This window comes from Bombus pascuorum, chromosome 8 (assembly GCF_905332965.1).
Source record: "Bombus pascuorum chromosome 8, iyBomPasc1.1, whole genome shotgun sequence".
NCBI classification, from domain to species: domain Eukaryota; kingdom Metazoa; phylum Arthropoda; class Insecta; order Hymenoptera; family Apidae; genus Bombus; species Bombus pascuorum.
This window is the reverse complement of record NC_083495.1, coordinates 8,727,784-8,741,119: the sequence shown is the minus strand read 5'-3', so window position 1 is coordinate 8,741,119 and position 13,336 is coordinate 8,727,784. Positions and strand designations below refer to the sequence as shown.

Here is a 13,336-nt window from a genome sequence, read left to right as displayed (position 1 = left end):
GCCGTACAATCTAATCAAATGTTTAAAGTTTAAAGATAATTGTATTATTGAAGCTTAATAATGAAACTGTAAATTTATTAGAAACATAAAATTTATGATCGACGTTAAGTGATAAAAAATAATATTTTATTTGTATTAATGTCTAAGATGTATAAAATACTATGTCGTAACTATTGCATTCAGTAGACAAGTATGTTTCGTAATTTTATGTAATATAATTTAAAAGATTTGTATTCCAATATCGTCCTATTGACAAAAGATCAAGTTTCTTATGTGCCCTACACGAGGTAGTCACTAGTCACAGTGATGGTAATCGGGATGCTCGATTGAAAAGAGGGGATAGTCAGCGGCATCTGGAACATGATCACCAGGCGTCGCTTCGAGCGTACCCGTCGCCATCGAAGTTATAAAACCGATCAAAGCCGTACGGAGTTTTCAGGAGGGTGGTCGCGTTACGCTCGGAACTTTCTTAAACAGACGGAATCCTTTCGAGTAGTATATATAAATATATATATATATGATTTGGTTCGCGCAACAGCAAAAGTAAAAAAATGACGGAACGTCGTGTGATTTGACAGTGAAGAAACATTTAATGGGAAAAGTGCCTCGGTATCCTGTGGTTGGTATTCGGGAATCCTAAGTATCGCCACAACACCCTGTAGCTCTCTGGTTAGTCGCGTCATTTTTCGGTACATCAGGATTTGATTAAGAAGTGATTATTCGGCAAAAGTTGACCCGCTTTCGTAGGTCGTGCTTGCTATACTCAGTTATGGAAGTAGAGAGAAACGAAGCTCACGAAAACTTCTCAAAAACTTCTCAAATGTTAATTGTCAGATGTAATGTACAATTTTATAGGGAATAAGGAACTAAGGCCGGTATAGTCGACATATATGTATACACAGTGACTCTGACAATAGCCCGAGGTAGGAATTTCTGCTTTAGAGAAATATGGAGGGTCCATTTCCTATCGGTCACATATCGTAATTGACAAAATTCCTTCTTATAAATGAGCTTATATTGGAATCTTATTTTCATTACACATTTTCTATCGGTTACGTTTTGTCCTCTTTATCCAGAAGGTTACGTATAACGTAACGATCTCTGGATTAACAATGGAGTTCATGTTCCTTATTTATCGTTTTACGTTCTTTCAGAAACATCAAACACGCTTCATCTATCATGCGCGAACTTTCTCGTAGTACCTTGGTCTTTCTCGTCTCAATAAAGGCTACCTAATTTCATCTCTTGAACTATAGAATTTCTTCTTGTTTGACACAAATGTATCAAACAGGAGTGAGAAAATGTTTCTTCCAGATTTTATATTTATTATGCTATTGTGTTTTTGACCAAAAAATCTGTCGATTTCTGTTGGTGCTGGTGTATGGAACATTACTTACTTGATTTTGAAAGTCAAAATGATCGTCCCGCGCGACGTGACTGCTTTTATCGCGGCGGTTCGCACACTTGAGAAGCGCGCAGTGCTCAAACGGGCACGGCCGAATCGATTTTCCCTGGTTCCACTACTGACGATAGAGCTACATGTATGATTACTCGAGTCCCTCACAGCTACCGGAAACTATTTTGCCCAGTTTCTCCCGATGAACGGTAGCGTTTTCTATAGTCAGTCCGCCGTGAGTGGATTGGTCTATATCACAAGTTCTACACAGATCGCTTGGTCGCTGGTTCGGTAACGTCAGTGGAAACCGGCCTGCGTGAGATTGGCTAAAATTAAACCGCGATCGAACGCGGGCGTAATTCGTGATGTAGTTAAAACGTGGATGGAAACATGACTTTCATTTCCAATGGCAATTTAGTTCCGGTTATTTAATCTTCGATGAATACCCGTTGTATTAATCGATTGGTTCTCGATCGGCATGTGCTTTGTGAAGTCTGTCTGTAACGTGCTACAGCTAGCTCATCATATACCGTTATACCACCCGTATCGCACGTTAAGAATCCTAAAAATAGCGGCGACCAGTGAACGAAAATAATTCTACATTTTCTAATGAATCCTGGTGGCGTGTCTGTGAAAGAAAGGGTATGTTTGGACGTGACGTGTTAATCAGGTCAGGTCGCAGATCAATCCTTTTTTAATCGCTTCGGGACATATTTTTCGATATTTACGTTGAGTGTGTAATTTAAACACGGCGAGTCGATTCAATTTCTCTTCTTTGCTTTGTTTCACAATATATTCTTCTAATTCGTTTACGAATAATTATTCTCAGCTCGTTGAACGATGTTGTATTTAATCCATTACCTCGTCTGTTACATACTTTTAATACGATTATAATACAAAATCAGTTTTCAAGATGCGATGAAAAATCGTATATAGATTATCCTTTTTCCTATCGGTTTCAAAGTACTTTGGTTTTGTCACCAGTTGGATCGATATTGTATAGACGTGGTAGTACGGGTAGCGAAGGTGCCAGCAACGAAGGAGATAGGAGGAATAAGATTTCAAAGAATTAACCAATCAGCTCGGTAATCCGTAGATTGACCCGTTTCTCCTGATCGACGATTCGTCGTCTCGTTTGAGCAGATATCCGGATTCTGGCCAGCGTACCGACATTGGTAATCAGTGAACGGAAGGAAGGCTCGAGGCGCGGAACGCGAAAGGGTGAGACAGGGGTGAACTGGCGGAGGGTGAGGCTGAAGTGATGACGGGCGAGGAAGGAAAGTGCGGGGGTGGAACTGGCACTGGCGGGGATGCCGGTGTGGGAAATACGAACCTTACCGACAACGTGAACAATGTTAACGCCAATGTACATGCGAATGTTAATACCAACATAAATGTCAGCCAACAGAATGGAGGACCGGAAAAAGCGCCCGTCGTCGGCGGTACTAATGTGGAAACTTTACCACGCGCTGGCAAGCAGGTAAGAGAATCTCTATGGAATTCATTTCACTTTTAATATTGAAGTCTATAACGGTACGCGGTAACGTTATTTATGTCTGTTGGATAATATTTTACGATTTTGTTAGTCGTTGATCGTTCGTATAAGTTATTGATAATGTATGTTATCTCTATACGGAGAATTATAAGTTCATTTTATGTCAGAAAGTTATTTCACATTTGAGATGTGTGTTAGGCTTTTTAGTCTTGGATTGCATACAAACCGCGAGATAGCGTAATAGTAATTTTTCAATTCTAAATATAATCGTTAATTTATTTAATGAAATAGCTAAGTATAGCGTGTATCTTGTATTGATTTTTTATTATTATGAAAACAGGCTAACAGTAAACAGCAATGATATCTATTTGTTGGTATATTTAATCTAATTTAGCTTACGTATTTATACGAGCAACGAAATGATTTATAATGATACGTGCATCATTATTTACTATCGTTTTTGATATATTCGTTCTTTTTACGAAAATGAATTTTTTTATTAAACTATGCTTACAATCCTTTTTATACGTGGCTCTCAAAAGAGAATTTTTATTTGGTACAATGTCTGCTTGAATATACTTGAAAGTATAATATCCACGATTTTGATTAAAAATGCAATTTTTTATATTTAAGTTTATTCCATAAGCTTTACTGAGCAAAATGTCAAATAGTAACATTCAATTTTATTATTTTATTATACGGATACATTTCGTTATAAATTTTATTATGCGTACTAGCCACGTGTGTTTGCTCTCATATTTTTCCTGACGTACTGTTACGGTTTCAAGTTACAGAACGTTTATTGCGTTAACGGAGATGAGTAAGTATCTCTCTTTTAGTTGATCTCAACCGAGAGAAAGATTAGAAAACATAAAGTTTTGATGAAATGCAGTAATTTAATATTCATGAAAGAGAGAAAGATGACACTGGAAGCTGTGTATCCGGTTTTCAGTACTTACAGTACCGTAAGAAACTGGCAGGCGATCATTAGATCCCCCTTTGCCGTATCTAACAGCTAACAACGACAGCCAATGGATAGCATTTATTCAAGAGAATTACGACTTGCACATGGCTTCTACTACTATTTATTCGTTCATGCGTAACAATTTGATGACACGACAATTTGATAGATTAAGTATCTAGGAAAATTAGATAGTTCATTTCTAGTTCTTCATGTATATTTCATGAACAAGAGAAAAATATAAATTTCTATTTAATCACTACGTCAAATTATTAACTTACAAACAATTAAAAAATCAAAATTGCAATAGCAGATAGATAAATTCGTATAATTCTGTTTTAATATATCATTTTTCTATAAAATTGTTGGTCGTGTATATGATAATCGAATAAACTTCTATTTTATTTGTTTATTCTTTTTGGACTAAGAAGAATTCTAAAGGATTTTATAATAAAGGATTATTCATAATTTCCACCTTTTTAACATTACGATGTTTTAGCAGTACAATCATTTAAGTTGCTTGGCGTTCATTAAATGCACTTAATAAAGATTCTGTTCAGGTCGATAGAGTACTTGTTTAGGTTTAAATCAATCCAATCTGGTCAACAAGGTAATGTTGCAGCATCCTTTGTTAGATTATCTTAAGGTACTTTTATAAAGGGCTCTTGATATTTAATTACAATCCAGAATACTAACGTATTTAAACAATAAATTCGCGGAGTTACGTAATGTATAATTCATTGCATCATTCAGAACTAAAAGTTGTTAAAAGACATATTTTCACAATTCAAACGTCTTTTATTTCGATCAACTTTTATACATGCGTATAGATAGCAACAAATAGTTAACAGTATTCCTTCTTTGATTAAAACTTTGTTAAAGGTTTACGTGTAAATCTAAGGAACACATGTTTTTTTATAAAACTGTTCTTCAGTGTCAAAAATGTTACATTTATCTCATAAAATTTTGTAATTGATACTCAGGCCTCTTTAAGATGGCACATTATCAGTACAGAATCTGTACACATGCTTTTAGCAAGTTATAACGATGTATATAAAATAAGAATAAAAATAGAGATAGAATAATAACCTTGAACATGAATACCAGCATAGTTTTGCTTATTCATAAGTTATAAACGTTTCAAGTAATAGGAGAATTTACATACATAGGAGAATAATTGGTAAGAACATGTACGGAGGCTGTTGCTGTAATGAGTAATGAATTTTCTATCGTACATACATATATTTGCTTTTTATTAGCGACATTATCGTACAAAGAGCTGTATTAAGTTTAGTGAATGATTGTTCCAGCGGCCAGCTCAAAGGTCATGGTTAACGTAGGACGTAGGTTGTGAAAGTTGTAGATGGGGAATACACGTTATGTGTTGAGGATTTTAATGGGTCCAGCGTGTACTATACCCAGTACACAACAGAACCAGTTTCTATTTATCTTCTATTCAGTTCTAAAGTTAATTATACATTTGAAATTAAAACGAGTTTGTTCGTAAAACTAGTTTCTGTATTTCTGAATGTAATCGTACAAGTTTCTTTATTTCGTATAAGTATTTGTATTTTATTTTTCTCACGATACAAATAAAAAATTATATACGGGGCTTGTATCAAGAATGTTTTATTTTGTGGTATTTTTAATTACAAGTGGTATCTTAACGTTTGAAACATTATTTAAATTTAATAATTATTGTAACATATGCTGATAAGCGAATAACTTTTAACGAAATGATTTATCATTTAACCTTCTTATATAAAATTATGAAGTAACTAATATTCGATTTTCCATATTTTTAACTATCATATCTTATATTTTATCTCTATTTTCGCGTGATTCGTCGAAAATTGAAGCGAATGGATATACGGTCAACGGTGGAATACTATAAATATTTATTTTTAGTATTTAAGGAGGTATATGTAAAATTATATTAATGTTTGCGTTTTCTTGCATTAACTGCAGTGCAAGGAATTTTATTGGCACTACCAAGAGGTAGTATCGTGTACACAGAAGTGTAGAATGTCGTCTTTGTGCCTACTTGTCTTTTGACATATTTATTCAGCGTCTATTTTTATATGATGTATTTTTTCTGGTTTCTCGAATGTACTGATGAATCAAAGGGTGTTTCCAGAAAAAGTAGCGGGCTGTAAATACTTGAAGAAATGTGCATGGGTTACGAGCCAAAGCTGTTATTTCTTTTTCAGAGACGAATTTTGCCTCAAACATGATATTAGTCATGTAGAACGAAAACGTGTATTCTTCGAAAGCGTATCGATAATAGTCTTTCATAAATTTTGATTTAATATCTTTCTCGGTATAATTTAATGTAATAATTTAATAACATTTCATTTTTTAACAATGTAATAAAAACTAAAGATAGTTACTTTTTATGTTTTATCATTGAATTTGTCTCTTTATGAAAAAGGAGTATTAAAAAACGTACACGGAGTACTATTTTTAGAAGAGTCAGATGATCACGCAGATACTTGTAATATTTTCGTTTAATGTAAATACTTAACAAGTTTTGATCTTTGTCCGTTAGAAGAAAGCTTTTATTGATATCTGAAATGCGATTTTCCTACAATGCAATAGCAGTGAAGGCAATATTCTGCATTCGATATCAGATACAAAATATATACATTATTAAGGGGACTTGTACACACTGTACACGCATAAATTTATGCATACGTTCGTTGATATCATGAATGAAATAATTATGTATGACATCTGTATGAATTTAAACGAAGACTAATGAATAATAATTTCATTGTCTTGACACATTATGAACGAGTAATAGCAAACAGTGTGCTTCGTTTTATAATAAAAATAAATATTTTTAATGTAATTATATAGGATAAAAGTGTGATCGTTACATTTCATCAGGTTATATTTTATCAGTACAATACCTACATCTTGTAGTATTTTTGAGACATTTTCCCCCTGAATTCCTGAGAATTCATGCATTTCTGATAACTTATCAGAGGGAGTGTTGTTGCATCACTTATCAGAATTCTCCGTACTCCTACGAAATTCTTTTATGCACACAAAGATTATATAAACTTAGTTACTATACTTATACCGCCCGGCATCTGTAATTCGTACATTGTACGTAACTCCGTTTATCTACTCGGTATGTACAATATACGCGTTGGGCTCACGTAAAATTACGTCATAATCCTATCAGTATGGACCTTGTAAATGGATCGTCATAAATGAACCTTCATTCATGCTACGAGGCCATGGTTACTATCTCAAATCGTTTAACGTGTAACTGTGCATATACATAGTAATCGTTCCTGTAATTTTATTTCAAATTTAATAAAATATAAAAATATACAATTTTTGTTCAGGTCGGATTTTGAACCTTCAGATTTAGTCAAAAACATCGGACGATATCATCTGCTTATTGAGTACTCGAGATCTACGAGTTTTCTTAAGAATCTCTGCGCGTTTGATCGTGTTTGAAGATCTTTGATTGAACTTTTCGATATGTATATAATGGAGGCGGGTCAGTTCGATGAACTCGTTTCGTTAGTCATACTGTAGATATCTGAACAAACGAAGTCGGATCGCTGTTCAGGTATAATCGCAGTGGACGGAAGTTTTGTTGCTATTCAACTTAGTTTACGTACGATACGTAATCAGTGATAGGATAAAAGCACAAAGGTGACGCTGAAATATGTAACAGATATACAGTTTTCTGATCGCACTTTCCTTACGCGTTTCGTATCGAACTTTATAACGACCGACATTCAATTCGCTTTTGCGAATGACGAAGGGCGTAATGGCCCTGTAGCGTCTGGGGATGATGAATTTAGGTCATTACTTTATCCGAGATGTATGTCTCGTTATTTGTGACATTCAGTGGCATGACCGCTATAATTTCATGGTCTTCATGCAGGGAAGCATCCTACAAGTATTGTTCGCCGCATGACGTGTCACACTGTGCGTAAATTTATGGAAGTTAGCGCGTAAAGACATATGTGACGAGACTGGGTTACATCTGATTGCTTACAATACAACGCAATGCAACACACGCCTACATTTGTTACGAATACGTGTGCTTTTTAACGTACCACTCATCCGGTCGCAGGAATCGTTTAGGAAACGAGTAATGCAATTTTTATGGTAATCAACAAAGAACGGGGATTTAAAGTGTCGTGAAATGAAAATTTGTTCAATTTATATTACGCATTGCGAAGCGTAAAAAGTATGTAAACGTTTCATTTGTATGTTTTTCTGTAATGTAGGATTTTTAAAAATATATTTCTTGTACGTCGAAGGAGACTAAAACGTATAGAACTGATTTCAAATTTTTATTTTGAATAGTGATTACGAGGTAAATTGAGTTAAATTTGGTACAAGGAACTTCCACTGAAACAAAAGAAGTTAATGACGTACTAGTTGGAAATTATGTTTTTTATTTTGTTTTCATATGAAATCATAAATTGAAAATAGTTTTAAAAAGTTTATCAATATCATTAGAATCAAGTAGATACAAATTCCTCGAAGAATTTAAATCCATTGTGTTTCGATATCACGAGATTTTATGTCTTTTATCTGATTTTATGTCAAAAATGTCTTTTATCTGACTCGTAGTTTGAAAGTTAAATACGTACATAATTCGAAGATGCGGAAAATACTGCATGACTCTCGGAATTTGTGAATTCCAACTTTGTTATTGCATATTAACCGAGTAATTTACATTATAATACTCTACTATATGTAGCTAGAATGATAACAGATAAATCATAGAAACTTCGCTGATGCTTTCAGCTGTAATTTATATTCTTACAAAGAAAATAAGCGACGATGCAATAAAAAGAAAATAGTCTTCGCTCCTTTGCATATAATAAATTGCATGTACAAATTTTTGTTTTTCCCATCTAGGAGTTTTTTGTGTTTCGTTTATTTATAGCGATCTCTAAAGAAACGCGGTAGCCATTAATATCAATTTCCTGCATGTGTAATTGTTATTTTTGCATCATGGATTAATGACGCATGACGATCGTTACATTCTGATGTATAAAAGCACTATGCACAACGTGTAATGTACGTAATGTTCCATACATGTCTCCGTAATCTTGACATACATACCTATTACCGACACGCCTTTTAAATTCTGTTCACTATCGTGTTTTTGCGAGATTGGTCTATCTCCCATTTTCTTCGCTACAAGATAATTAACTTGCTCCGTAAAACGCGTTTGTTATAGCAGGCAGGATGTCGATAACAGTGTATAGGGGAAAGAAAGCTGCGAGTACGAAAAGGTACCGAGTTCTTTGCGAAAGGCAGACCAATTAAAACGGTCTCTGAACAGTCGTTCGAAGGGAAGACCGACACGTGGCGATAAATTCTCGTACGTTCGTTAATTTAATCATCGTTATCCAGTGAGCTATGCCTAATAGCGTTCACGCGGTATGTGCAATTTTTCTGTTTTCTATTTGTCAATTCTCAACCGCATGGAACTGGGTTGCAAAACCACATAAAGAGATACGCGAACTGAGGCGCGCATGCGAGCTCGGCTCATCTACGTGTAAAGTTCCTTCCAGTGGGGTGTAAAGGTAGACTGAAAATAAACGTTTTTGCCTCGGCACGTTACCGCAATAGCGTCGATGCTTGAGCAGAGAACTTAAAGCCCTGTTCCCTACGCTTCGACTTGTTCCACGCACGTGCATCGACAGTTTCAAACTGCAGAACGTCAGAACATTTCTTCCTGTTACCATGTTCAATTTAGTTTCGTGTATAAGATATAGGTATATTTCCTTATTGTGTCAGACATATATCTTCGTTATAGTACGAACGTGAAAAAGTCTTGGATTAACTACGATGATAATCTAATAATAATCATAGTCATAATCACGGCTAATCATGTTACTGGAGAAGCGAATATTTAGATACTTGCTTCGTGATACCAGTAGTTTGTAATTTTTGCTGGTTCATCAATTTTGTGGAAGTCGAAAGGAAATCGGAAATAAATATGTAAATAGTAAAAACGGTGTCAGTGTCGATTCATAAAAATAAAACATTTCCGTTTGGTAAATGCTGCAAGATTTTTGTACTGTAATGTTTTGTACCGTGTAATATATGGACGTATATTGTATATTCAATGATTAGCATTATAATAGTACGTTTCCACATCTCTTGTTGTAACTTCTTAGAATGTACATATGATTAGTAAAATTAAGCGATGATAGTTTGTAAAATAGTACTTTGCAGGAAGCTGATTGCAATTTGTAAAATTTATTATCAGAGTTTCGTTCGTTGGATTATCAAATTTATGTACGTTATTATTATACAAGAAACTTTGTTATCACTCGTAGCTTGTAATTTGTGATCTGTCACAAGTATCAAGACACCACTAGTAATATTAATTTATTTACGTAAGAGCTTTACGTAATTCTTATTTTATCATTGGTTCCAAGAAAGTCGAAATTAAATGTAACGCGTTTCAATTAACTCGTTCGAAAGGATAGAAAGGTTACTTTAAATACAAATGCTGAGAGAATAAAAAAGGTCAGCTTTAATTTTACTCGTAATATATATACATAGGTATGTGGTCGTTGTAAAAAAACAAGTGCACTTTCTCGACAGCTTTCAGGATTTCTCAAAGAAATTTGGCATTGTGCCTTCGATGCGTTCTTACGATGCAGACGCGTAATATCGAAGACGCCAGTGATCGTGACCCAATTTAATAACATCTCATGAAACGCTTCCGTCATTAAAACCATTGTAGGTGGTTAGAGTTATTCATCGGGCCAACAATCGGCTGTAATGTGTTACTAACAACGGGCTAATTTAATTATTAAAACGTGACGATTTCGAAATGTCAGGGGCTTTCTTCGAGTAACCGTTTAATAGACGTTGCACCAATGGAGCGTGATACTTGGTCTTTATCCGCGTATATGCTTCCCTATACGAATGACGAAATAGTCGGAGGGTGGCTTGAAGGGTCCTGGCCTTTTCTTGCACACTCAATACTTCCTCTTCTTCTTGGGTTCTTTCGTGCGTATTCGACCCGGTAACCCGACTGCCACCCTTTCCCTGGCCCTCTCATCGCTAAACTAGGGTTCATGGGTATCCCAACGTCATTTAATTTAGTCTCAAGGGTTAAGAGAAGTGAGCTCCTCGTGTAAGTAAGCGGTTTCAAACGATTTTCGAATCCTTCCACTCTGTCGTTTAGCTTCTAATTAAGAAACTCGAAATTTACTGTGCACACAACAACCGGAAAATAATTTACCTCTGGCGATTGAAGTTATGAGGTACAAGGAGATTTCTTTTAGTGCCCGATAAAAATTGGTTAATTAATTTATTGAAGGATTTGCAGCAACAAGGTTCAAGACAAGATAACTTCGATATTTAGATTATATTTGTTTGGAGGAGACAAATGACATAGGCTTGGTACTCGGAAATTTGACATTCGAAAGTGTAAAAGTTTGTTGTTTCGAATATTAGTTAATTAAGTATTTATATTATTTAAGAAACGATTTGATTTCAATTGACTATGAGTTGATCTTTTTTTGGCTTACTCAAATTACTGGAGGGTGAAGCTGCCTTGTTACAACACTCTTTAATTGGGATTTGGTAATCGAGAAATATCATGTTCTTCATTTGCGTTATATCGGCTTGTTAAATATTTTTACAGAAAATATATGCCGAATATTATTTATAACTATATGCGCTATTTCATGCATGTACGCTTTGCTACGTGCAGTTAATGACATGGAAACAGTGTGTGCAGATTCTTTCATATAACAACCAGATCGATCACAGTGACATCGATTTCAATGTGTTGATCGAATGTCTGTCGCTAATTTGTCAATGACACACACACACAGCTAGCTCGAATGCTAGGTGTTTACAGATAAAAGAGGAGAGAAAAGAAACGAAGGTAAAACTAGTGGATGGATTTATCATAAATGTTCTAATTCTTTATTGAATATCTACTACTATTACGTATGTCGTGTTATAGAAAATTAATTCTTTTTTTTTGGATGTTTACCTCGAAACGATATTATTTTTTTCTGAATGAATTTTAATAATATTTATACCACAAATAAAAGTTGAATTAAAATTATGATACCAAATAAATGTCTACTTTCTAGTTACTGACTAATCAATACTGTACTGATCAGTATGGGTAAGGTTAGGCATCACCTGGTGCAACAACCTGTATCAATTATCGAACCGTGGGTTAGGTTGGTTATTTTTTCTCCATACGCGAGTGTAATCGCGGAGATTATCAAGATAATATTAACTCTGTATCGTAGCGGCGCAGCGCGTGGAAAATTATAAAATCAATGTAGCTGCAGGGAAACGATTTAGATCGTTCTGAATTAGATTCGTGCGATACATTTTATATCGAATTTTACAAGAAAATTCTTATCCAATTAGGGCCTAAAAATTCATGAAAGTTTTATTTTTCATAGAAATGAACGTAGGTAGTATTTTATAAATAAAGTGTATTTTATTCGTAGAACTGGCATACATCGTACTTTTACATAAATAGGCGTTGCACTGTCATCTGAAGCCCCAAGTGTTTTTATCATATTAGAGAATTTAATTACCAAAGAATCCGATTGCAGGCATATCAAATATTCACTGTCTTTCTATCTAGTGTTTGCTTGCACGTGCTTTGCGCGTGCAAACGGTTTTTTTTAATATATAAGAAAATATGTAATATTATTGAGTTTAAGCGAAGTGGAATTTCATTAAAAACTTACGAAATATGGACACGCTGTGTCCAATTTATCCTCTGCCAGATATGAATTTCATCAACATTCTTTAGATGTTTCATAACATCACGCTATTCCCTATGAAAGTTCACTAAAACGAGATATTAAAATTAAAACTGACAAGGATAATTGATACGTTAAAATGCTATTATAATGCTTTTGCTATTTTTATCGCAATCAACGAAAATCAAGTTATAATCGTATCTATATCGTGAAATATTATTCTTTATTGTTTCAATATATTCAATATATTCTTCGATTTTAATAAAACGTCCAAGATAAAAATTAATAAAATATTATCTTATTGTATAAACGTTTGCTCTTTTATTATTTTTTGACGCTCAGCGTGAAAGGTGTATGCTGCTGTAACTATACAGAATTTTTTAACACGTTTTAAACGAATACTACTCAGTTGGCAACAGCTGTTAAAGTAATAAAATATCAATAAGCCGTTACATTTAAAAAGACGAGGCGAACCCTCTGTTTCTAATTACCCAATTTACAATGACCAGCTTTCTCTGCTACGTAATTTAGAAAAGAAAGCAAGCCGATATCTACAACGGCTTCGGAGACAACAAACAGCGTTACGTGACTCACCGTGTTCATTTGATCGAATCCGTTCGATGTTATTCCAATCGAACGAAGACAAATACGTACAAAATGTAACAATAAAAGATATATCAATAGGCAGAAAAAGCTCGCTTATACGTTTCCACGCGGAGTCTCATTGTTTCACGAGCAAC

At 34.5% G+C, this 13,336-nt stretch overlaps 2 protein-coding genes across 31 annotated transcripts in view; one reads left to right on the top strand and one right to left on the bottom strand.

Moving 5' to 3' along the window:
- The window catches only part of LOC132910002 (mucin-2-like), a 708,972-nt gene that overhangs the window by 400,786 nt on the left and 294,850 nt on the right, over window positions 1-13,336 (bottom strand). The gene's annotated exons all lie outside the window — the stretch shown is intronic.
- The window catches only part of LOC132909999 (ankyrin-3-like), a 94,258-nt gene continuing 81,324 nt past the window's right edge, over window positions 403-13,336 (top strand). For 16 of the 30 annotated variants that reach the window (XR_009658659.1, XR_009658658.1, XM_060965324.1 and 13 more), the window contains exons 1-2: window positions 403-669; window positions 2,540-2,876. Coding sequence is in view for 28 of the 30 variants with exons in the window: in XM_060965324.1 (XP_060821307.1) it covers window positions 2,658-2,876 (219 nt within the window). In the remaining 2 variants the exon portion in view is untranslated. Of the gene's footprint in view, window positions 670-1,631; window positions 2,067-2,539; window positions 2,877-13,336 lie in introns of those variants that run through there. The other 14 variants (XM_060965339.1, XM_060965340.1, XM_060965328.1 and 11 more) reach the window with 6 other exon arrangements.